The 25226-nt window shown below is 36.3% G+C and overlaps 1 protein-coding gene across 5 annotated transcripts in view; it reads right to left on the minus strand.

Annotated features, from left to right (window-relative positions):
- Positions 1-432: 432 nt before the first annotated feature.
- Positions 433-25226, minus strand: part of neto1 (neuropilin and tolloid like 1) — a 136781-nt gene continuing 111987 nt past the window's right edge. For 3 of the 5 annotated variants that reach the window (XM_062980582.1, XM_003219726.4, XM_062980583.1), the window contains 4 exons: positions 14545-14658; positions 6247-6805; positions 4440-4514; positions 433-1013 (listed from right to left, as the gene is read on the minus strand). In XM_062980582.1, coding sequence (XP_062836652.1) covers positions 4454-4514; positions 6247-6805; positions 14545-14658 — 734 coding nt within the window. In that variant the 3' untranslated portion in view covers positions 433-1013; positions 4440-4453. Of the gene's footprint in view, positions 1014-4439; positions 4529-6246; positions 6806-14544; positions 14659-25226 lie in introns of those variants that run through there. The other 2 variants (XR_506136.2, XM_062980584.1) reach the window with 2 other exon arrangements.

Below are 25226 nucleotides of genomic sequence, written 5' to 3' on the forward strand. Positions count from 1 at the left end.
GTCCATGTTCCAGAAGCATTCTCTCCTGACGTTTCACCCACATCTACGGCAGGCATCCTCACAACCTCTAAGAATGCCTGCCATAGATGTGGGTAAAACGTCAGGAGAGAATGCTTCCAGATTATGGCCATACAGCCTGGAAAACTCACAGCAACCGATTGAACATATATTCACATGTCCATATATTCCTTAAAAAACAGTGAAACATCACCATAATGTTTGGGAGGAACAAAATCACTTCCCTCCTACTTTTCTTTTATATTCCAGATGGCTGAGCAGCAGGATTTCAGTATTTAAACAATATAGATGAGAAAGTTCCACACATGTAGTCTTAGTTATAAGTCAGCAAGTGTGCATTGTAAACCCATTCTGAAAACTTGTGCTGAAGGATTATTTGCTGAAGTGAAATAAAAAGTACTTTAAAACTCAATGTAAGAAATTATTATACATTGTTTTATGTATCTTTATATAAAAAGTTACAATTAGCAAGCATATGACACAAAGAAATGGATAGGAACAGCAGTAATATGATTGCATGCTTTTTACAATGTATCTCATCAAAGGGATTTCTTGCCATTGCTGTCTGGCCAACTCAAATATTCAGCAACATACATGCAAATCAGTTTCTGAGAGTCAAATTCAGTTATAATGTTAGATTTATATCTAACAAATATTTCTAGTGAAGTGATTGTGAATGGGTAAATACCTGATTTGATCATTTATTCCTGAAATTGGGTAGTGTTTTCTTTGTAACAAAACAAAACAGAGCAAACAAAAAGTATAAATAAAGGAAAAAAAACTGTAATAGTAAGAATAAATGATAGCAATGATAAGTAATAAGAGTCTTATTGCCATCCGTTAGGTTTACTCATTACTGACTGATGATTTTTTTCATGAAATTGGAATAGCTGGTCAGAGTCCAGAACATCTCTAGCTGGTAGTTCCAGGGCCGGTTTTCACAATTCACTGTAGCATATTCAAAATCACTCAGGATCGCACTATTCTCAAGCAGTCTACATAATGAAAACAATGTACATATAACAAATTGAATGTAAATAATCATATCTGACATGACATATAATACAGCAATACATAAGAAGGACATTAACTGGATGCCATGTTAAAAAAATAATCCCAAACACACTCACTTGAAAATGTGTTCTATGGAAAAATGTAGAATGCAACCTGCAGTATCTGTGGCCTGAATTTTATACCTTAAAGCACTCACTTCAAAGTGTTTTACATGAACAAAAACATACATATTATCTATATACCTGCCAAACAATTGTGATACCACAGGTTGAGTATCCGTTGTCTGAAACTGTAAAATCTGAAATAGTCCAAAATTATCCTCATGGGCAGCTGAGGTAGCGATACTTTTGCTTTCTGATAATTCAATGTGCACAAATTTTTTGTTGGACTAAATTATTAAAATATTGTATTAAGTTACTTTCTGACTGTGTACATAATATGTACATGAAACAGAAATGAATTTTGTGTTTAGACTTGATTTCGATCTCCAAGATGTTTCATTAACTGCACATATGCAAATACAAGTATTCCAAAATCCTCCCCCCAAAAATCCAAAATCCATAACACTTCTAGTCCCAGGCATTTCAGATAAGGGATTCTCAACCAATACAAGAAATGTGTGGGAAACATTTCTTGTATGTATAGACAGTCATGTAAAACATTCTTCATACAAAATACTGTATATGCTGAGGTTTGATTGACAGGCACGTACACACAGACCATCTATCCCCTGTTTATCTATAAATTAGTTGATATTTCTGAATCAATATGTTTAGAATTAGGATGTAAAGATATAAACCTGTTCTGAATCAGAGAATGGAAGGAACAGTTAATAGTCAACAGATTGCAACTGAACAGCTTATTTCTATGGCCTGTTTTTCTAGTGCCACAAGGTAAGTGTTGCAAGCTGCAATGACAGGGCAGGGGTACTCTACTGATGCAGAGATCATAAAACTACAGCAGTGCAACAAATATTTGTCACACTTTGCATATATGAATGGCAGAAATGGTGCTACACTGAGTAGAGTTTATCCATATCATTATCATTTCATAATCCACATCAATAGGACTATTGATTTGGTGTCAGGTTGCAAATTCTCTCACAAACCTGGCTAAACATTAAAGTGGTCGTCTTAAAACTTATCACTTTGTCCAATAAACGTAGAGACGGGTTTTTTTTACTAAGAAATTCACCTTATAGGATTTTTTTGGAAGTAAGCTAAATCCTTAAAAATTACTCAGGTCTTTACTTCATTTTCTTCCAAGTTTTAATATCTGCAAAAAAACTTATCCTGGCCCTGCACACTTTAGTCATTATATTCTGATTCCTTTTCATTATTTATCTGTTAAACTGCTCTGTGCATATAAAACCTAAAGGGCAGGGACTTGAAAGATGGATCTGTCCTGTGGATCTCAGGACCAGAGCAGGATGATACTTGATTGAATAATTGGGTCTAACATTAGCACAACTAACAATTTGCTAATCTGTTGTTATTGAGAGCACAAGAAGAGCAAAATAGTCTGAACAGGAGCAGAACCTTGCTACAAGATGTTGGCTTAAATCTATTTGTTAGTCCCAACTGAGGAAGAGTCGTTGATTCAATGGAACCCACCTAATATTGATTTAATAAATTCCTGTTGATTTTTCTCTGTGTGTTTGTGTACACAGAGTTGCCTGTCCATTTATGTCGATCCCATTGATTTCACAAGCTTTTATAGGTCAAGGAATGGTCAGAGGTGTTTTTGCAGGTTGAAACTGCATTACATGGTCAGTGTGGTCTTATATAATGCAGTTCAATGCCAATGTAGCAATATATAACAATGTAAATGGGACCTGAAATATACTCTACAGCTCCTGATATTGGTTGGTATTCCCCACCTCCAACTCTTTTTATAGAACCTCTTAACCACTTCAGGTTGTATGTATGTTTATGTCCCTTCAAGTTGCCTATTGACATATGGGAACCCCATGGAATTACATTAGGTTTTCCTAGACAAGGAATGCCCAGAGGTAATTTTTCGTTCCTTCCTCTGAAATATAGCCTGCAGTATCTGGTATTCACATGTGTTCTCACATCCAACTATTAACTAAGGCCGACTGCTTCACTTTCAAATCAGATGGGTTCTGACTGTGGCTTGCAACATTTTTTAGGCCACTGTACAACCATTACCTCCTTTCTACTTAAATTTGACTTGAGTGATCATACTGGAAAGCTAGTTAATACACAGAAGTCTTCTACTTATTTACATTATTAGAGAAATCTCACTGTGCTCAGCACAATGGAAAAGGAATAGTTTTCCCTGATCCTGAAGACATGGGGTTTTGGGGTGGCAGAGAGGGTTTCAGAGGTACAATAGAGTAACATATCTTTTGGATGTTTTGCATGGAATCTAAATCAATCAACATATCTGTTCACACATTTCAGAAAATAGCATGTAAACCGAAAATGAAATGTGATATAAATGGAATAGCTGGGTTAAATTTTTACAAGCTTATGGTTAGTTAAGCATTTTCTGGTATCATTCTAAATGTTAGATATCTTCATTTGAGGAAGCATTTAAGTGTTCTCAAACAAACAGCCTGATTCACAGCTCTTGCTGCATTAGTACCAGCACTGGTCTTATTGCAGGGGCAAGCTATTTTATATGATCTCCAAAAAGAAGTTAAATTAATCTCATCTTCCATTTACTCTCCAGCTGGTTATTGAAAACATAAATTTATTTAGTGATAAACAGAGGGATGTAACCTTTGCTACTTCATATATATTTGTGCATGCCCAAACAGCAGTGTAGGAATTAAACAGCACGGTGCATTGGGTTCTGATATCTCATTGCAACTCTGCCACAAAGATATGGTCTGTCATGATCAGACATATTAGAGAATCCATACAGCCCTGGGTTTGAAATTGAGAGACTATATCCCACAATCCTTGTTTAAAAACTGTCAACTAGGCTTGTTAGGATATAAGAGCAACTTTCTGTACACCTGAAAGAAACTGGGATACCCTTGCCAAACAAAGAGATCTACACTTAAGACTCCTTCTATTCATTCAGCGTGGATCAGGCTGTAAGTTATTATTTGTTGAAAAACTTTAAATATAATTTGCTTAAATAGAGTGAATGCTCATGGCCAATCATATGTTTAAAATTCAAGCTTAAAATGGAGATTATATGCAGCAAAATGTTATAATGCATAGTGATTTATAGGTTTTATAGCAGCATTTTGGCTGTAATTCTGAATTCTTTGTAGGCTTAAAGCATAGCACCATTTTCAAACAAAGTAACACATACATACAAGCACACACATACATACACACAAAGCAAATGATAAACAGCAGTCAGACTTGTTTGGAAGTAAACAAATGGAATGCAAGTGATGAAAAATTGAGAGCTATATATTTACTTACCTTTAGTCTGTCTTTTACACCCTAGTTGTGTTGTACTCAGATTCATGTTTGTTTAGAGACCCAATGAGGCAGAACCTGGAATGTTATGGCTATTTCATTCAACATAATAATGTTCACATAGAAAAAAAAGAAATATATGCATATACATTCTTAATTGAAAGTATACCTTAGAAACCTGATCAAATTGATCCATGATACTTAAAACTGGCATGCAGATAGACAAAAATAATGTTCTTGTTGACACAACCAACTCTTAAAGTAACTGTTCTCATGCTCTATTTTAAGTCAATAGGGCTACTGAAAGATAACTTTAAGGGCCTGGTGTCTCTAGTGGCTTATATGTACAAAATTGAAATGTGGGGCATGTAAAGAGAACAACAAATCACAGAGAGAAAACATGCATATGAAACACAAATCTCTTTGAAAGGTTCTGATTTCAAATACCTTGTATGCGAGTGCTTTTGTTTTTGTGGTTAGTTGCAGACTTTTAAACCATTCTTATTTACAGGCATTCAGGATGCAATACATAGCAAAAGATGTTCCAGATCAATAGATATAACAGAAATCATGCCAGACTTGAATTAGGAAAGTTATTCTCTACTACACTGTTTCCCATAAGGAATTTTAAAAGAATATCAGGCTAACACAATATAAAAATTATGCTGTCATCTAAATGACAAATAATTAAGACAAGCAGTGATTATATGGTCAGCAAGAGAAATCTTATTGTTGTACTTTGAAAGATTGATAATGGTTTTATTAAAAAGTTATGTTTTATGGTAAAAGATTGGTTTCTCTCACTGATCTATTCTGAACTAAACAGTATTTCTGTGATTTCGGAGTACTTACACTTTTCAATTATATTGAAGCCATGTTTATACTGATTTTTCCAAGAAAACTTCCCTTTTTGATGCAAAATAGTCTTTGTACAGTAAAATATACCTGTCTTTTCTTTCACGTGTGTGTGTGTACATATAAATACAATTTAAAAAAAAATAAAAAATAAAAAATGTAATTATAGAGAGCTTTTGATAAAAGACAGAAGACCAAACTAAATATGATATAGAAGATTCACATTTAGGAACTCCTACTTAAAAGCAAAAATGACTTAGTAGCTGTTAACTGGATGTCTAATTCTTTCTTTTCTTGGTCTTTCCCTAATTTACACCACTCTATCCAAAAGCAGCTACTGAAATTGGCTGGAAGAAGAACCATTCTTTACCTTACATCAATAGCTGCTTCAGACTGGTAGAAAAGTGTTCAGGGAAAAGCAATGGAAGGGACAAGCTAAGCATCAATACTTGATTTTCAAAGGAGCAGTATCGTTTCTATAAATTTTCTAGGTTGTGAAATAAACTAAGAAAACCATTAGTAATGTGGGTGAGCCTAATTGTAGATTTTCTATGGTCCCATTTCAGTTGGCCCAGAAAGGAAAAATCGAAAGACTGAAAGGCCTATTTGTACAACGTATGTCAATTTGACTAATAAATAATTGATAAATATATAAATGATTTTCAATAACAGCTTTGGATTCTTGGCAAGGTATGTCTTTTACTTTCTTACTTCTATTTGGTGGTAGCCTCCAAACCCCCTCCTTTCCTTAGGAGCAATTTTTGTGCATATATGTTCATACCACAAACTATGTAAATGCATCTTGGGTAGATTAATAATGTAAAGAACTGATATAAGATGGTCTGAACTCTAAATGGAAATATAAATTAGAAAACAGAAAGAGAGAGAGAGAGAAATGTGGGATTGAACCCAGTCCTTACACAACAGTCTTCATCAAAAATCTATTGATACTGACCGCTGGACAGCTTTATCGTGTCTGGACAGCCTGTGACTCGTGGTCGGTACCTCTTCGATTTCATCGATCTCACACGCATCTGCTGCATCTTGTGAATAGCTATGTTTCATGACAAGGATATTTCTTCGGTTCATGGGTTGGATCAGGGGCTTTACAGGCTGAGGTTGAATTTCTGTCAAGATAGGTGTATCTCTTGTGCTGAGGTTACTACGGCTGCCTTTAGTGCTAGATAACTGTGATCCACAGTGATGGTCATGAATGCATTTTGAAGATGATCTACGCAGTTTATGATAATTTTCAAAATCATCTGCAACATCTGCAAGGTCCGCTGTAGCCCCTGTCCCTCTAAGAGTGCATAACTCATAGTGAGGAGGCTCAAACACCTCCTGGAATACTGTTTGATCAAAGTCTGCTTTCCTCTGGACAAATCTTTTACGAGGCTGTTTGACTTGTACTATAACAGAGATAATGATAAGGAGAACCACAATACAACAGGTTACCCCAATTACTGTCCCACTGGTATTGGTAAGCTGGTCCAACAGGTTGGCTTTTCTTTTCTCTGTGTAATGCAGGAGAAGGAAATAAAACAGACAAACAGTAGAATTAATATACATCCAAACAAAAAGTAGCAATGTTCATTTTGTTAGTTATCACCAACATATTACCATTCATGCTAACATAAAGGAGACTAACTGAAAGACATACTTAAAATGACACAAACGATGAAGCCTAATAATTAATGGCAGCTATCCAAAGTTGTTCTGGTCATATACAAGTTAAAGCAGTCTGTGTAACATTGATGAAAACTTTTTCAAAACTATGTGCAAATAGCTTTTTTTGAAAAGATGGTGGTGTGATTGGTCGAGGAATTCTATTGTTCCTGATGTGCTACAAACTAGTGTCTTCCAGAGAACCCTTCCAGGATCAGGAAGATCAGCCCGGCACAATTAATAGCCTTAATTAGTAGAATCTGTCCAGGAGAAGCAGCAAGACTCACAGATGTCCCCTGTGGGAGTGTGTGAGGTTATAGCCTCTCCAAAAAGACAGAGCCCTTTAGGCAGGAGATGAGCACAGACACTATTGTTAGTGGCTGTTCTTATTAGCTACAAACATTGGCCAATTCAACTATTTTTGTTTTAATTTCTAATTTATTTCCTTTCCCATACCCTTGGGGTTAATTGCAACAAAGAAATAAGAAACGAAGAAAGACAAGGATATTTACGCTGCTGGAAAGAGGAGGGACGAAAGAAACTAACTGAATTCTGGACTACACAGACTGGCAAGTACATTAATTGAAAGGATCTAATGAGTTATGCTTTTGACACAGGGTCATTGGAAAGACATCTGAAGTGGAGATAGATTTAACAAAGTGATAAGATCATTTTGAAGTGAAAGTATTCAATTCAAACATTAAGGAAGGAAGAGAAAAGAGAAAAGAGGTGGATTTCTGTTGAAGATGAGAGAAAGAAAGAAAAAATTCAAAGGAAATATAAAATACTGTTCTTTCTTATGAAGCAACAAATGACTTATAAATTTTGCTCAGCTGTGATTGCAAGTTACCAGACTGAAAAAAGGGGAGTGAAAGAATCCAGAGAAATTTGATCTTGGGAAACATGCAGCCATAACACTGCACTTCATTCTACTCTCTGAACTATCAGGAAGGAAAGACTTTGTTTCCTTTAACCATCAAATAATCAGCAGAAAGAAAGTGACAACCTGTGGTCAAGTGGATTAAGTCATATAGTGTTTTAAACAACCCAAATGAATGAGGAATAAAGGAACAAAAGAAGACAACAGAAGGCAAATGAGGCAAATGAAGCTGCAAATTGAGGAATTGATTGAATCTGTGGATAGAGTTAATAAAAAAACTGGATGGACTAGATGATATTTTAAATGGGATCAGAAACATCAATAAAAAATTGGAAATTTTAGCTCATAAATTGAATCAATCAGACAAAATACAAAGGGAGGTGATGAAGGAGGAAGCGCAATCTTCAACAAGAGTTTTGAAAGAAAATATACCACCACAAATTTTGAGAATGCGCAAAATTTAAGAAAAATGCTGCAGATTTGTGGAATATATTATGAATATGACACCAAGAATACAATACCTAAAGATGTAGTTAAGATATCCAAGAGCAAATCAAGAGATTTCATTTCCAGGTGGCAACTGGTACAGCTAGTTAAAAATGGATTACAAGAAAAATATACTGTAGCTTTGAACGACTATAGATAGACTATAGGACTTGGACTAAAAATACATTTCAAGAAAAATGGGAACCTTACATGAGACTAAGAATGAAAAAGATAGCTATATCAGGATTTGTTGACCAAAAATATGAATATTTTCTTTTAGCTACATTGTGTATTGTCTGAATCTCTACATTTAAGAACCCGTGACAATAGTTAGAATAGCACCTTTGTAATTAACTCTGCCATCTCTTTGTTATAGAGGACATATATGAACTTTTATATAGCTTTTAAGTACCTTAAGTAATAAAAAAGTGTAATGGAAACACAAAACTAGATGTAATAATCATAACTACCTACATTATCTTTTTTCCTACCTCCACACCACTCCCCTGCAAAATATTAGGTTTTGGTCTAAACTTAATTTATTAACAATAAATCCACTATCCTCACTGCCACTTTCTTTCCCCCCGACCTCCATACCCTGTCCCCTTGTATGTGTGTGAAAAAAATATGGAAATGTCTAACAAATATATTTACAAAAAAAAAACCCTATGTGCAATAGCAACAGGAGAAATACCATCTGCCTACAAAAAGCAATTTCCCAAACGGTATTTGGTGGAACTTCCCTTGGGTTTTAGGAATACAGTTTTCCTAACAATATTGCCTAGTGTAAAATAGAAGCCTAGATAGAAGTCTAGATCAAATGAAGGGGGGAGGGGAAATCTTCTTCATCCTGTTTTTTTTCCCCAAGCAGGGCATCAAACATTCCAAGAAAATCAGTGAAGAAATGAAAATTATTAAATTGTTCAGTAAACTAACCTTTCCAAAACCAAGGAAAGTAAGTTAACCACATTTACCATACCATGCATAAGTCAATCACATGTAGGTTTGGGGGGCAAAATTATGAATTTTCATGTGATCTGTGGGTAAGTCATGGGTCATTCTGTGAAGGGAAAGCATCAACATTTCATTTGCCATGGCCACCACAAGTATTTATCAACCCAGATATTAAAAAGCCCAAAAGCAATGTCATGGTGGAGAGAGTAGAGGGGAATGGTGTTTATTTTAGATTCTCCCAGGATTGATCTTGCCTTTTGCCACTTACACAGAAAAGGAAGTGGTTCCTTTTTTTTTTTAGAAGAGATAAGGTGCAATATTCACATAAACATGTGGATAACTCAACTCAGGTTTTTCAGATTTTTTTATCAGAATTTCAAGATTTATACATTGGTATGTAGGGTACATCTGGTGCTGCCTCCTTTACTTTATCTTGTGGTGAGCATTGGACATTGGATTTCATGAGAAGCCATGCTTAGAAATAAAATAGTGGCATCTCAGAATGTCCATAACAGATCCAGCTCGTATTTCCTGCATTGCCTTTTTTGGAGTCTGAACAATGCTTTTCAAGTTTTATTGTTCATAACAGATTAACCAATTAGTGAACTAGCATCAGTTTATGGAGTTTAAGTAGAAATGTTTCTACCTCCTTGAAACAAATCTCAACTCTTAACATTAATGATTTATTCGAAATTGCTATTGGTAGATAACATTTAGCTGACTCAGGAGGAACAGCAAGACTTATTAGAAATATGCTCATCTAAAATGGAAAAATACCTTCCCTATAGGTCATTACTTACCCTTTTACTCTGAGAAGCAGTTTAAGGTTCATGAATATAAATCTGTAGTGCATCACTGCTCTACAGCCAGAGAACAATCTTCTCAGGCTCCTTGTCACAGCTGTTCATTCTGGTAACATAATTTTTCCTTGCTGTGCTCCAGTGGCCATGTGATTATCACTATATGCTGAACTGATTTCCATGTCTTGCCAAGAGTTGTTCTAAAATACCACCACTACTTACTAAAGTGAAAAATCTGGCAAAACAAATGGTTCTTCAACAGATTTTAAAAGATTCTTACTGCAGGTGTCTCTCAGACAGAGAGGAATTGGGGATATCAGTTTTTCTTACATTTTTTCTCAAAAGTATCAACAAGTAAATTACAAAAATGGCATGGTATTTTGCTTTCAAATAGCACTTTCTGCACTGGAAACAGCATTTTCTCTACAGGTATGAACTGGATTTTCTGTGCAAAAGAGACTGAATTTTCTTTACAGAATAAGCTATGCATCAAAATCTCTTTACAGAAAAATACCATTTTCTGCACAAAACAACAATGTATGCATTTTGTAATTCCAATGGCAAAATTCTTGTCATGGTTCCTCAAGGGGAAAAAAAAGACAATCATTAACTTTCCCCCACGCCTAGAAAGAAATGATAGTGTGGCGAAGAGGGCTCTAGGGAAAAAAGCTGTAAAATTAATGGAAAAGCATTGGGTTTCCATTACCTTATGACCTTTGATACCTTTGGAGCTTATTATCATATTGGGACCCGGGAAATGCCATCTTGACAGCTACTGTGGAAGGTTCTAGGTAACCTTACCTTAAGGGAATAATTAATTTTAATATTAATCTTTTTATTCTGTATTAGCACAACTACCTAGGAGTGGGTTGGTAGGCTAGTAGGCCGGGATGCTTTGTATCTATACATGGTTTTACTGTATGTTTGATTAAGTGTGCACGTTTTGTATGTTTCACATGTTTTGATATGGTCAAAATTGACTAATCAATAAAGAGTTGTTGTTGTTGTAATCAGTAATTCCATGGATAGTCAAATGGGTATGTATGCATCTTGACTTGTATGACATTCTGTAAATATGTTTTGACTTTTAATTCAGGTTGATTTTCCTGGGAGACATAGCTTTGACATGAAAAGCAGTTTTAGAACAAATATTGATAGATGTTGATTTGCTGGCAGGTGCCTTTACTTGTGACCAGCATGATATTTGAAAATGCTTCTCCATTTCCTCATAAACTGCTGCTGTTACAGCTGGAGATTAGGTCCAGTGTCTTACAACTGATTCATGAAAATGTGAAAACACGATTTTCCAGAAAATGAAGTGAACTGTTCACAGATCTGTGCTGCCAAATCTTTTTGTTTTCTTCACATATTGATTACCTGAAAGAGGTATTTGTGTATTGAAAAAGTTTCCAGTTGGATCAATTCCCACAGACTGTGCTTCCCCAATCCTGTTGCTTGAGCTTCATGCATTACACTTGGATATGCAAGCATGGGAGCCTATATCCTTCAAAGCTTCTATAGCAAGTGTTGACAGTTCATAGCTTTATAGTTCTTGTTCTAATGTTTTGATGTTGATGTTTTATGCTGGTTTGTATGTTTATACTATTTTACCTGTTTTACATTGGTTTAATTATGCTGTATTTTATTGTATGTTGAAACTGGGCTTGTCCCCATGTGAGCCGCCCCGAGTCCCCTCTGGGGAGATGGGAGTGGGATCTAAAAATAAAGTTGTTGTTGTTGTTGTTGTTGTTGTTGTTATTGGACTGGAAATACTATCATCCCTACCCAGTATTGTTGATGGGTTATGGGATCTGAGGTATAGGAATGTCAAGAATTATTAATTTCTGGCATATACACATGGAATAGAAATTCTAGTTGCAAAGTTTTCTTGTGAAAGCATTAATGGGAAGGGTTCTATGTAAGCATGTTTCCTAGTCCAGTATGTGGACATTGTGGGAGCAAAGGCAGTGAGGTATGTGAGACTTTGAAAATAGGCCCCAGTATTGTATTTGTTATGTCTCTGTCAACACAAGGATCCCTTCACATAAGTAACATATGATGAGGTATCTGTCAACTAGAACTCAGAATTTGAGATACTGGGATTGTAGGGCTGAGAATAAACATGACAACAGACTTGTTGAATATACAAATGAACAATCACAGTCATTCAGCTATATGAAGGATACATTGTGTTTACAATAAATACAAAATATTGTTGTTCCATGGTGATATTTTAGATTTTAACAAATTTATTCTTAGTAACATCCTGTCTGGATTGCTGTAATGTGCTCTACACAGGGCTCCCTCTGAAGAGTGCTCAGAAACTTCAGCTGGTCCAAAGGGTGCAGCCAGGTTGCTAACTGGGGCTGGCTACAGGGAGAAGACAACTCCCCTGTTACAGCAGCTCAACTGGCTGACAGTCTGTTTCTGGGCACAATTCAAAGTACTGGTTATGACCTTTAAAGCCTCCAGGCTATTTGGCTTACCACATCTTGTACAAACCTGCCAGGGTCCTGAGATCTTCTCTCGGACCTACCTCCATCTCAAGCTCAATTGGTGGGAACAAGAGAGCGGACCTTCCTTCTCAGTGGCTGCCCCTCAACTCTGGAGCTCCCTTCTTCCCAGAGAAGCCAGAATGGCCCCCTCCCTGCTGTCCTTCCAGTGGCAGGCTAAAATCTTTTTATTCAGGAAGTCTTTTAAAGATTAAGGTTTTTATGATCAAGTCAGGGGTGCTGTGGCTTTAACTTTGAATATGCACTGAGTATGTTTGAATGGTTTTTAACTAAATTTTAATGCTATTTATATTTAATTCTCTTTTTAATATGTATATATTTGTAAATTTTAAATTGTGTACTAATGCTTTTATGTTAAGCTGCTTTACGTCCCCTTCGAGAGAGATAAAGTGGGGAATAAATAAATACTACTAATAATAATCTGTTTGGTTTTGAACAAAAGTTCAATTTTATCTACTCAGTTCCTTCTGTCAGATTTGAGTGGAATGGATTATTACACTCCCATATTCTACAAGTTTTCTCACATAAAATATTATAATATATAATATGTCATGTTTTCCTACACTTTCAAAATTATCTTTAAAAGAAGGCCACGTGAACCACAGTCTAAATGAAACATTATTTAAGAATCACAACTGAAACAGATACAAATGGTTTAAAAGCAAGGGAAGTATTACAAAGCATCTGTGATCAACATCTATTTTATGGTAGACTTTGACCCTTGTTTCTTGTATCAGTTCTTTATAATTAAAAAAATCCAGATCTAGAGGAATGCGATTTTCCTGCTTCTTGGCAGGGGGTTGGACTGGATGGCCCACAAGGTCTCTTCCAATTCTATGATTCTATGATGAGGTTTTAAGGTAGTACAACTAGCTCCAAGTAGAAAATTAATTTTAATATGTAAAAAAACTGCTTGTTCCCAGACATGAGTAAAAGAAATGAGTTTCTTGCTGTTTTGGAGTATTATTTTATAATTAAAAATGGGCAGTTTTATACATATCACTCACATGCAAATATATAAGCTATACCCACAATATGAAGACACATGTTTCCTCAATAAGCATCACTTCACTTTTATGGGAGAATCAGACAGAAAGGAAAGAGGATGCATGGATAAAACCATTTTCCCTCAACTACTGTATTCATATGAAAAAAGTTCAAAGGCTCATCTTTATCAAGGCAATGTTTTAGCTTTGTGCCAGGAAGCTCTTAAATATGTTGATCCCTATACATCAGTGGTATTCAACTCGTGGGTTCCCAGGTGTTTTGGCCTACAACTCCCAGAAATCCCAGCCACTTTACCAGCTGTTAGGATTTATGGGAGTTGAAGGTCAAAACATCTGGAGACCCAGAGGTTGAGAACCACTGCTACACATGGTAGAGATCAAATCTTTACATGCTTCCCATCATAATCATGAACTCAACTACTGTATGCTCTTTTTAAAATCAGCATTGTGTTTCACAGGCAGTGATAATCCAGTTACTAATCTTAGCTATGATGCATTGAAGTTCCAATTCAATTTTAAAACTGCCCTTCCTCATTTCTCTCTTCTTTTAAATGCATATATGTGCATTTAAATGTGTTTTATACTCTATTTTAAAATGTGTATTTTACTTGTACATTGTTTTTAAGGCATCAAATAGTTGCCTATGTGTAAAGCTGCCTTGAGACCCCTCTGGGGTTGAGAAAGGTGGTGTATAAATGTGGAAAATGAATAAATATACCATGCATGGAAATTTAAGAGGCAGTGAAATGCACATTCATGTATTTATGCAAGCATCATTGGAAGTCAGTCAAAAACTACAGATAGCCAAAGGTCTCTCTCACACACATATATAATAGAAATGGATTATTTTTCTGAATGGTTAGGTATTACTTAACAACGATAATAATAGAGTAGTGAAACAAATAATTCAACGATTTTCCAATTCCATTTCCATCTATCTATATTTACCTTTGCAGTGATTTTCATCCCATGGATACACACAGTTCTGAAGTCCATTGCAGACCAATGTATTATTAATACACATATTACTATGGCAAAAGAATGTGTTGGCTTCACAGGGGGCTAAAAGAAGAGAAAGAAAATGCATCAGCAGTTGCCCAAAGCATATTTCTATGAAATAAGGCAATTAGATAATCTCACATAATCATACAAGGTTTTCTTTCTTCTCTTTTTAATCTATAAAGCTATAAAGATTGAAAGCATATCAAGAATTCCAGTGAAATCTCAGAGTAGTATCTTCAGTGGTTCAAATATTAGCATATCACTACTCTGCTTAACCATTTCTGGCAATATCGATGATGATGGAGATGAGCAAATTAAATATGAACATGCAGGTTTATTTTGCATAATGTATACATTTCAAAATACCGTTTTTCTTGTAATAGGACTTTGTTTCTTCTTCATATCTTTCAGTGTCCAGAACTAATATCTCAAGTAAAATTACCACTTATGGGCACATAGAAAAAACTGGTTGTTGTAAAAATGCATTTAATTATATGTAGCTCCACATGTGGCTGTCCCTATATTTATTGATCTAATAAAGTGATCACTAGCTCTTAAAGCTATTACATTAACTTTGTTAATAAACCACACATACACACAACAGTAAACAAGACTCAACTACGTCTCTGCCCCTGTGACTCTAGACATATAGAAACAACTGTGTGATTCCCTTTTCATTTCCTTCTAGTCTTTTTTTCTAAATAATATTTTGTGTTTTAGCATTTAATATACCTCTGTATTCTAGCTTTTAGCCTAGACCAGTGGTTCTCAATCTGGGGTCCCTAGATGTTTTTGGCCTTCAACTCCCAGAAATCCTAACAGCTGGTAAACTGGCTGGTATTTCTGGGAGTTGTAGGCCAAAAATATCTAGGGACCCCAGGTTGAGAACTACTGGCCTAGACTCTAATAAGTTTAATGTATAATAATTCTATGAGACTGTACCCCACTCTCCTTATGCTGGTCTATGACCATAATAAAGGTTTGTTTGATTCAACTACCACATATATTCATGTACAAGTTGTCATCATGAATATGCTGAAGACAGGTTTTGTGGCCAAAATTGTGGATTTCTATATGACCCATAGATACAGTAGAGACTCACTTATCCAACACTCGCTTATCCAACGTTCTGGATTATCCAACACATTTTTGTAGTCTATGTTTTCAATATGTCATGATATTTTGGTGCTAAATTCATAAATACAGTAATTACTACATAGCATTACTGCATATTGAACTACTTTTTCTGTCAAATTTGTTGTTAGACATGTTTTGCTGCTTAATTTGTAAAATCACAACCTAATTTGATGTGTAATAGGCTTTTCCTTAATCCTTCTTTATTATCCAACATATTTGCTTATCCAATGTTCTGCCGGCCCGTTTATGTTGGATAAGTGAGACTCTACTGTAAATTGAGGGCCATTCTGCCAAGAGGAAAAAATGCCAGCATCACCTTAGCAGGTTAACTGCTCCTGGCAGCAGCCAGCATTTTCTCACCCAGGCATTCAAAAGGGCCAGAAGTGGTAGAGAGAGCAGAAAAGGGTGGTGCTTAGTTTCGGTTCTCCCAGGATGGATTAAGTTCTTGATTTTTACCATGCTACTCAAAGTAGGCTATTATTCCTTTGTTGACGAGAGATGAGGTACAGTATTTACAATGACCTTTGGATAAGTCAACCCAGGTTTTTGGGGTGAATTTTTAAACTAAAATGTTTAGACTTGTACATAAGTATGTACAGTACTTTCACAATCTACTTACGAATCTGTTAAAAGAGGGATATGTTAGTATCAAGGGGAATTGATAACTACTGTAGGTATGTGTGTGAGAGAAGGGGAAACTACTATTATAATATACGGGATGTAAAAATGTGTATTTCGATTTAGATTTCTGTCACAGCATTGTGTTCTAGTGAAGTCAAAGAGCTCTTCCACACAAGCCCAAAACTTGTGATGGGTTGTGGATTACTCCAGAATAATAATAATAATAAAAATCTCAACAGATCTGGACCTTACTACAAGGTCTGGATCTGTTGAGGTGTTAGGCCTATGGTTTGGGCCCAACAATTCCTTTTATGATTAGGACCTGTCTGCAAGGACCCTAAGGTCAAAGCAAGGAGATCAATCATTCATCACAAATAACATTTCAGTGAAATGTTGAAGCATATATACTTCTTTAAAATAGGCAGACAAGAAAGTATAGCTACAATAAGTACAGTATGTTTGCCTTTCTGATATTGCACGAACAAGATTTTCACAGTCCTTGAGCAGAAAGCAAAGCACAGTAGCCTAAGGCTCACAAACCAGTAGAATCAAGTTGCTAATATCACTAAAGCCCCAGGATGAAAGTATAACCGGAGGCCATCTTCTTCATTTCAGTATTCACAGGCAAACCCAATGTTCTCAATGAGAATTTTACAACTCAGTGGGGATTGTGCCATTTCTGCAAGTTCACAGAGTCTAAATTAAGGTTATTCCCCTAGCATAATTATACGTTTTTATGTTCATACAGTTAGACTACTACTTGCTTAATCGTACATGCAATCCTTTCTGCATTTGAATTAAAAGCAGAAGAGGAAAAACTCCTGTGTATTTTGATACAATTTAGGTTGAAACATTTAAAATATTTAAAGCATTTATGTTTTATCCTGTATTCAATTGTGGCAGAAAGTAAATGCAAGAGTCATACATAGTTTTGCACCTGAAGATATCGTGTTCTCTCTCCGTCTCTCTGTCTCTCTGTGTGTGTGTGTTTGTTTGTGTGTGTGTGTGTGAAAATATATTTGTATGTATATATCCATTTGTATGTATTTTCAAAGAGGGCTCCCACTTCCAGAGAGCACTGAATCAAGCCAACAACAGATCTGGACCAAATTTGATACAAAAAGCCTCCATGGTCAACAGAAAATACTGGCAGGGAATGATTAATCCAGCATGATGGGAGTTGCAGTCACCCCACATCCAGAAAGCTTTGTGACCCACATCGATGATGGATTTGGACCAAACTTGGCATGTAGACCCACCATGACCAATAGGAAATAAAGGAGAGCATTGTGAGAATATTCCAAGTTTACGATTTATTCTATCTAAATTCACACATGACATTAGCCAAGAATTATATCACTAATGTAAATACTTGACAAATGATTTTGGAGGGGGGGGGATTTTGGGCTATTTCTCCTTACATTTTTACAAAATCCATTTTTCTTGATACAACTGATTTTTTATTTTGGAATGATTATTAAAATGTGGTCTAAAAGTGAAAGTATTCATTTCCAATTTATTTCTATATACATTGGGATAATGTTAGAAACAAACTTTCAAATGTTGCACAATGCAGAATATCTTATATGCTGAACTCAAATATGAATATGAAAGCATTTTTTTTAAAAAAATCTGAGAGCCTTTTATGACCATTCATTTTAATTATATATAGATATATATATATAAGAAAAATGGAATTGAATGTATGTGTTTCACAAGAAATGAAGTGTAAACTTTTAAGAGAACAAGACACTATACTCAATAAGAGAAAAATGTGTACCTGCCTTTAAAAAATGCACACACAAGTTGTGTAATTTTTTAAAATAATGCACGCAGAAATACACATGAATTTCAATCTGTATTTTATAATCACTGTCATAATTGATATTGTCTCAATGAAAGACACAAATTAATGCAATTTCGCGATATATGCTAAATATCAAAATGCTAAAATGCACTGCTACCATAATTAGTAGCTTTAGGAATATTTTATAAAATTCTGGTGTACGACTAATTCTATGAAAGCTTGCTATTAAAGGTGTTCATCTCTAAAATAAAACTAAGAAAAAATACTTCTCTTAAATAATATCTAATAAATTAAACATACATTTAATAAATGTTATTTGGAGAATGTTAACATTTTCATAAAAAATGCAAAAAAAGTGGAAAGTATTTTTTTTTTCTGCTGTTCTTAGATCTGCCCTAATAATTGTCCTGCAAAAAAAGTTTCAAAGGAAAAACTCAAAAAGCACAGTCAATCTAAAAGGGTCTTAAAGTTTCCATTCAGTCTTTTGACTGAGGAAATACATGAAAATAAAAACCTCAAAAGTTAACAAAAGGAACTCTACTACATCCCGTACATAGTGACCTTGCTATTAGTGGAAATCCCATGGGTCTTATCTATCTCCAAGTAGAATGAGTATATAATTAACTTCAAAACCACAGCAAACAGCATTTGCTGTATACAATATATAAAGAATATGTTTTTTCTTCATTAGCATCTTCAATTCTTCATATCAGATACAGCTACGGACTGGCTTACTCTTCCTTTCTGGGTTGTTCCTACTCACACATATAGTGCAAAGTAAGATACATAGGGCTGATATGAATTCATTTTGTTTCTGTGACTTAAGGAAACATTTCATTTTTTCACAAAAAGAAAGTACAGTAGAACAGTAACTTTTCCAGTGTTCCTCAGATAATATGGCTGGCTACTGCCCATGCCAAGTAGGGGATAATGTGAGTTGCAGTCTCGAAAAAGAACTTTTCAAAATGTAGTTTAATTTATGCAAACTATTGGCATTTCGCTTGAGATTATAAGATTTTTTAAAATGGTGTAGGCCTGTAGCTTAACCCAGCAAAGCAGTTTGTATAATTGTCTTAGTTTCTGTTGCAAACACTGCTATTGAACACAAGGTGGCAAACTAAGTCTAGGATCCAAAGATGTATGTTAATTCTCAAAATATGTATTAATCTGATCACCCCTTTTCCACAAGTGTTTTTTGTTCATTCCCTTCCCCCCTCCCCAGACAATGATTAAAGACAAGAATATCGAATAACATCAAGAGAATGATGTATAACAGGGAAAAATAAATATTTTTATTTATTTATGTACATTGGACCACGGGTATGCAGAAATCTCCTCTTCAGTATATACAGTAGAGTCTCACTTATTCAACATAAACAGGCCAGCAGAACGTTGGATAAGCGAAAATGTTGGATAATAAGGAGGGATTAAGGAAAAGTCTATTAAAAGTTAAATTACATTATGATTTTACCAATTAAGCACCAAAACATCATGTTTTACAACAAATCAACAGAAAAAAACAGTTCAAAACACGGTAACGTTATGTAGTAATTACTGTATTTACGGATTTAGCACCAAAACATCACAGTGTATTGAAAACATTTGACTACAAAAACATTGGCTACTAACAAATTGACTACAAATAAAGATAGAATTGCATAAAATGAACATACTGTAACAACATTGTCGAAAATTAAATCCGTAAAAAGTTCAGTCCTTGCTGTCTAGAGAAACAGCTGTGGATCTAGGTGGGAGGCAGACTGCGTTGGATAATCCAGAACATTGCATAAGACAATGTTGGATAAGTGAGACTCTACTGTATTCTCATTGCTCTCTTTTTTATTGAGCATTGAATGTTTTCATTAATTTTAAACTGCTTTCTTTTTAATGCTTTTTATAATCATTCTGAATATAAGCCGCTTGAAGACGCCATAATTTTTAATATCTTTATTATTTAGTCCAAATATCTGCAGTAGCACAATTTTTAGATTTGCAATTTTTCATTGCATTGGTGGCCTAAAATCTGTTCACACCATTGGTGCAGATAAAACATAACAAAATATACCACAAATCGGTCTATCTAGATATTAGGCATGTGCGATTGATAAAACGAGTTTCAAAAATCATTACAAAATTAGGGGCACTGGCATTTCACTTCTAAAGTGTTTCTAAAGTATAGTTAGTGAAAATTTCATTACTATAACGAGAACAACAAAATTTCATTACTTTTCCTTATACTACTATAATTATATTACTATAATTAGGGAAACTTCAGGGGCTCCTTTCTCCCTCATTTTTACAGCTATTGGGGTGAAACTTGCTACAACGGTAGAACACATTAACCACTGTTAGCTCATCAAGTTTCGGAATGTTTCACTTACCCAGTGGTTTTTGGGGAATTTTCAAAGTTTTTATAAACAACATCTTTGTAAAAAAATTACAAGAGCTTTTTCTTTGGATTTTCTATACAATGACGCAAGGTAACAGGAGATCATTCCCCCCAACTTTCGGAAATATTCATACATCTACTGATTTTAGAGATTTTTTTAAAAGGTGTGACAACTTTTTTTTTTTTTTAAAAAAGACAAAACAGCTATCTTATGGAATGTCTCTCATATTTACCAATAGAAACCAAATATTAACCAATTCTACATTTTCACAGAATCCTAGAGTTTGGAGGGGACCCCCAAGGACCATCTAAACTAATTAATATGCTTCCCCTATTGAGTTGGAAGGGACTCCCAAGGGCCATCCATTTAGGGATTTCTTCCCAGCCCAGCCCACAGATTTACTTAGTTACTAGACATATCAATCAGTCCTCCTCTTTGCAGATTCAACAATTTATTGGAACTCTGGCTGCTGCTAGAGAGGGAAAATCCTGACTGGGACTTTCTGATGTGAGCACAATTCTGGGAAATGTAGTATAGGGTAATGCCTTTTGCTTTATCTGCTATTCTCTGCACCTTCCCAAACTACAATTCCCAGAGTTCTGTGCTTTTTTCCCCAGTGAACTCTGCTCCCTGCTTTCTCTCTCCTAATGATGAGAGGCCATTAATTCAAAAGAGGAAAGGCAGCCTTTTTGGCTTAGCTTTGGTTCCTTGTACTGAAAATGAAACTGACTTTGGGAGACTTCAGAGATTTACAAAATGCAAATGAAAAGCCATGCCCATGTGTCAGATATCGCATCGTCTGTATGAATCTAATAAATTCGATACGACTTTTGATGACTTACGGAAAAAAATGCACACCCCTATTATTTATGTTTATACTCATATATACTCGTGTAAACATAATGCATGAGTTGATGGAAGGATTTGGTGGGAAAATTATTTTTAAATGACCCATGGATAAGTCAGGAGTAATTCCAGAGAGGGGAAAGCATCAACATAATCTGAGGGAGCCAGCTGCCCCTGGTCACCACTGCTATTTTCCCATATGGCTATTCAAAAAGGCCCTTGCCACTCTACTCAATGAAGGGAATCATTTCTTTTTTTATCTAAGTTAATATACAGTATTATTATATAAAAAGGAACCATCCATGAGTCGAGTGAGTGGCAAAAGGATTAGTCTATCCCAAGGGACTCTAAAGGAATCACTGACTGCTGTACTCTTATGGAAATTATTTGAAAGAAAGTGCCAAACAGTTGCCACTGCTACCATTGTCCTTCAAAAAGTCCAGAAGTGGTGCCACAGAAGAGAGTCTAGAGCATTGGTTCTCAACCTGTGGGTCCCCAGATCTTTTGACTTCAACTCCCAGAAATAACAATAACAACAACTACTACTATGGTATCCTTCTGGGGCGGTTCTCTGGGATGGGCCTTGGGAGTACTGCACTGCAGTGGCTCCAGTCCTTTCTGGAGGGCTGTTCCCAGTTGGTGAAGCTGGGGGACACCTGCTCGGACCCTTGGCCATTGACCTGTGGGGTCCTGCAAGGTTCTATTTTGTCCCCCATGTTTTTTAACATCTACATGAAACCGCTGGGAGAGGTCATCCAGAGTTTTGGAGTACAGTACCATCTCTACGCGGATGACACCCAACTCTACTACTCCTTTCCACCTAAATCCAAGGAAGCCCCTCGGATTCTGGAACAGTGTCTGGCCACTGTATTGGCCTGGATGAGGGTGAACAAACTGAGACTTAACCCCGACAAGACAGAGGTCCTCCAGGTCAGTCGTACATCTGATCGGGGTATTGGGTGGCAACCTGTGCTTGACGGGGTCGCACTCCCCCTGAAGGCGCAGGTCCGCGGCTTGGGGGTCCTCCTGGATTCGGGGCTGACGCTTGAAGCTCAGGTGTTGGCCGTGGCTGGGAGGGCGTTTGCACAATTAAAACTTGTGCGCCAGCTGCGACCATACCTCGAGAAGTCTGATCTGACCATGGTGGTCCATCCCTTAGTTACCTCTAGACTGGACTATTGCAATGAGCTCTACGTAGGGCTGCCTTTAAAGACGGCCAGGAAATTACAACTAGTACAACGTTCGGCAGCCAGGCTTTTAACTGGAGCAAATTACAGAGCGCGTTCAACGCCTCTGTTTAAGGAGCTCCACTGGCTGCCATTTATTTTCCGGGCCCAATTCAAGGTGCAGGTTATCACCTACAAAGCCCTAAACGGTTTGGGACCCACCTACCTTAGAGACTGCATCTCCCTCTATGAACCCACACGTTCTCTTTGCTCGTCGGGGGAGGCCCTTCTCTCGCGCTCACCACCCTCACAGTCACGGTTGGTGGGGACGAGAGAGAGGGCCTTCTCCGTCGTGGCCCCCCGGCTTTGGAACTCTCTACCTAGAGAGATCAGGCAGGCCCCTACCTTCCTCTCCTTCCGGAAGAGCTTAAAAACCTGGCTCTTCCTAAAGGCCTTCGATGTTTAATTGTTGCTGGATTGATCTATCTGTCCATTCCATAATAGTCCCATTGTTGTTGTCTTGCCATTTTATACCGCACTTTATTGTCCATTCAACTGTGAAATTTCCTTCCCCATTTCGTAACACTCTGCACTTTGCCTGGGATCTACGATTTAGTCTCCTATTTTTAACACTGTATCCTGCTTGTTGATTTTAATGATTGTTTTTATGGATGTTGATGTTTTATACTGGGATAATTGTTTTATTGTTTTGTTATTGTTATTTGTTTGTTTTATGGGGCTAGGCCCCATGTAAGCCGCCCCAAGTCCCTTCGGGGAGATGGGGCGGGGTATAAAAATAAAGTTATTATTATTATTATTATTATTATTATTATTATTATTATTATTATTATTATTATTACTACTACTACTACTACTACTACTTTATTTTTGTATCCTGCCTCCATCTCCCCAAAGGGACTCGGGGTGGCTCACATGGGGACAAGCCCATCAACATAAGTTAGAAACACAGATCAATAATTAAAAGCATTGTAATAACATAGAACGCCATAAAAGACATCAGCAGCAATTTAAAAGCTAGGCAATGATAATAACTAAATATTCAGAGGGTAAAATTATGTAAAATTCTGAATAGGGCTCCTGAATGGTATAAGGACAGTCAGGGATAAGGTTGGAGGAGCAGTCTCAACAAAACACTAAAAACCTAAGAGGTGAGGGACAGTGGTAAAGTGCAGTAACTGATAATAAATTATAAACAGGCTGAATATTTGAAGAGACTACTCAAAGGCACACCAGAACATCCATGTTTTTAGATCTTTGCAGAAGGTGGACAGGGAAGGTGCCAGTCTGCTGGAAAACTGGCTGGGATTTCTGGAAGTTTTAGGACAAAACACCTGAGGACCCACAGGTTGAGAACCACTGGTCTAGAGAGATGCTTTTTAAGGATCTCACAGAATGAATTAAACTCTTTCCTTTCTCTGTTTGAGTTATAGATGGGCATGGTTCCTTTTTCATAATCAATAAGGTACACTACTGATATAGTCATGTGGATAAGTAAACCTAGACCTTGGGGGTCAAAATTTTGAATAAAACTTCTAGACTTATACATGAGTATATACAGTACATGTACCATGATTAAATTGCTGAATACCATCCCACCTATGAGCATTCCTGCAATAACTTTCTTCTAAATTGAGTCTAGTAAAAGAACGTTCTTTAAGTCAGTGATGATTGAACTTACACATTTTTACATTTTCTTCCTGCTAGGCAGTCATTTATATTTGTCTTCATTTTTATTTTTCATTTTAAGCCGGGCACTCTAATCTATGTGGGTTTTCCTGAATTTTAATTTCCTTCCTATGCAGCTGAAGCACCTTCACAGGCATGAACTATATTATAAAATGTTTGGTTAATGCAGTAAAATGCCATTTTAATAAAAGTATGTTAGCTACTTACACTCGGACACAAGAATTCATATAGAACAATCCAACAAACAGTGAATTCAAGGGCACTTATTTATGTTTTCATAAGACATCAAAGCCTACTTTAAATAAATCTGTACAAAACCATCCTTAGAATCACAGAGCTGGAAGAGACCATGTGAGCCATCTAGTCCAACTTCCTGCCATGCAGGAAAAGCACAATCGAAGTACCCCTGACAGATGGCCATCCAGCCTCTGTTTAAAAGCTTCCACAGGAGGAGCTTCCATTGCACTCTGAGGCAGAGTTCGACTGCTGAACACCTATCACAGTCAGGAAGTTCTTCCTAATGTTCAGGTAGAATTTCCTTTCCTGTAATTTGAACCCATTGCTCTGAGTCATAGTTTCAAGGGCAGCAGAAAACAAACATGCTCCCTTTTCCTCATGACACTTTCACATATTTATACATGGCTATCATGTCTCCTCTCAACCTTCTCTTCTGCAGGCTTAACATACCCAGTTTTTTAAGATGCTCCTCATAGGGTCTGGTCTCCAGACCATTGATCATTTTAGTTTCCCTCCTCTGGACACCTTTCAGTTTGTCAATATCTCTTTTGAACGGTGGTGCCCAGAATTGGACACAGTATTTGTCATGCCCCATGAAGACTCTTGCTGTTTACCTCTAGTTAAGCCATTTTTAGTTAGAGGGATTAATGTTTTATGTACAGTTTCTGGGGGGTCAGTCTAGAAGCCTCTTTGTATTTGAAGCCTCTGTTGCCCTGC

Source organism: Anolis carolinensis, chromosome 4 (assembly GCF_035594765.1).
Source record: "Anolis carolinensis isolate JA03-04 chromosome 4, rAnoCar3.1.pri, whole genome shotgun sequence".
Lineage (NCBI taxonomy): Eukaryota > Metazoa > Chordata > Lepidosauria > Squamata > Dactyloidae > Anolis > Anolis carolinensis.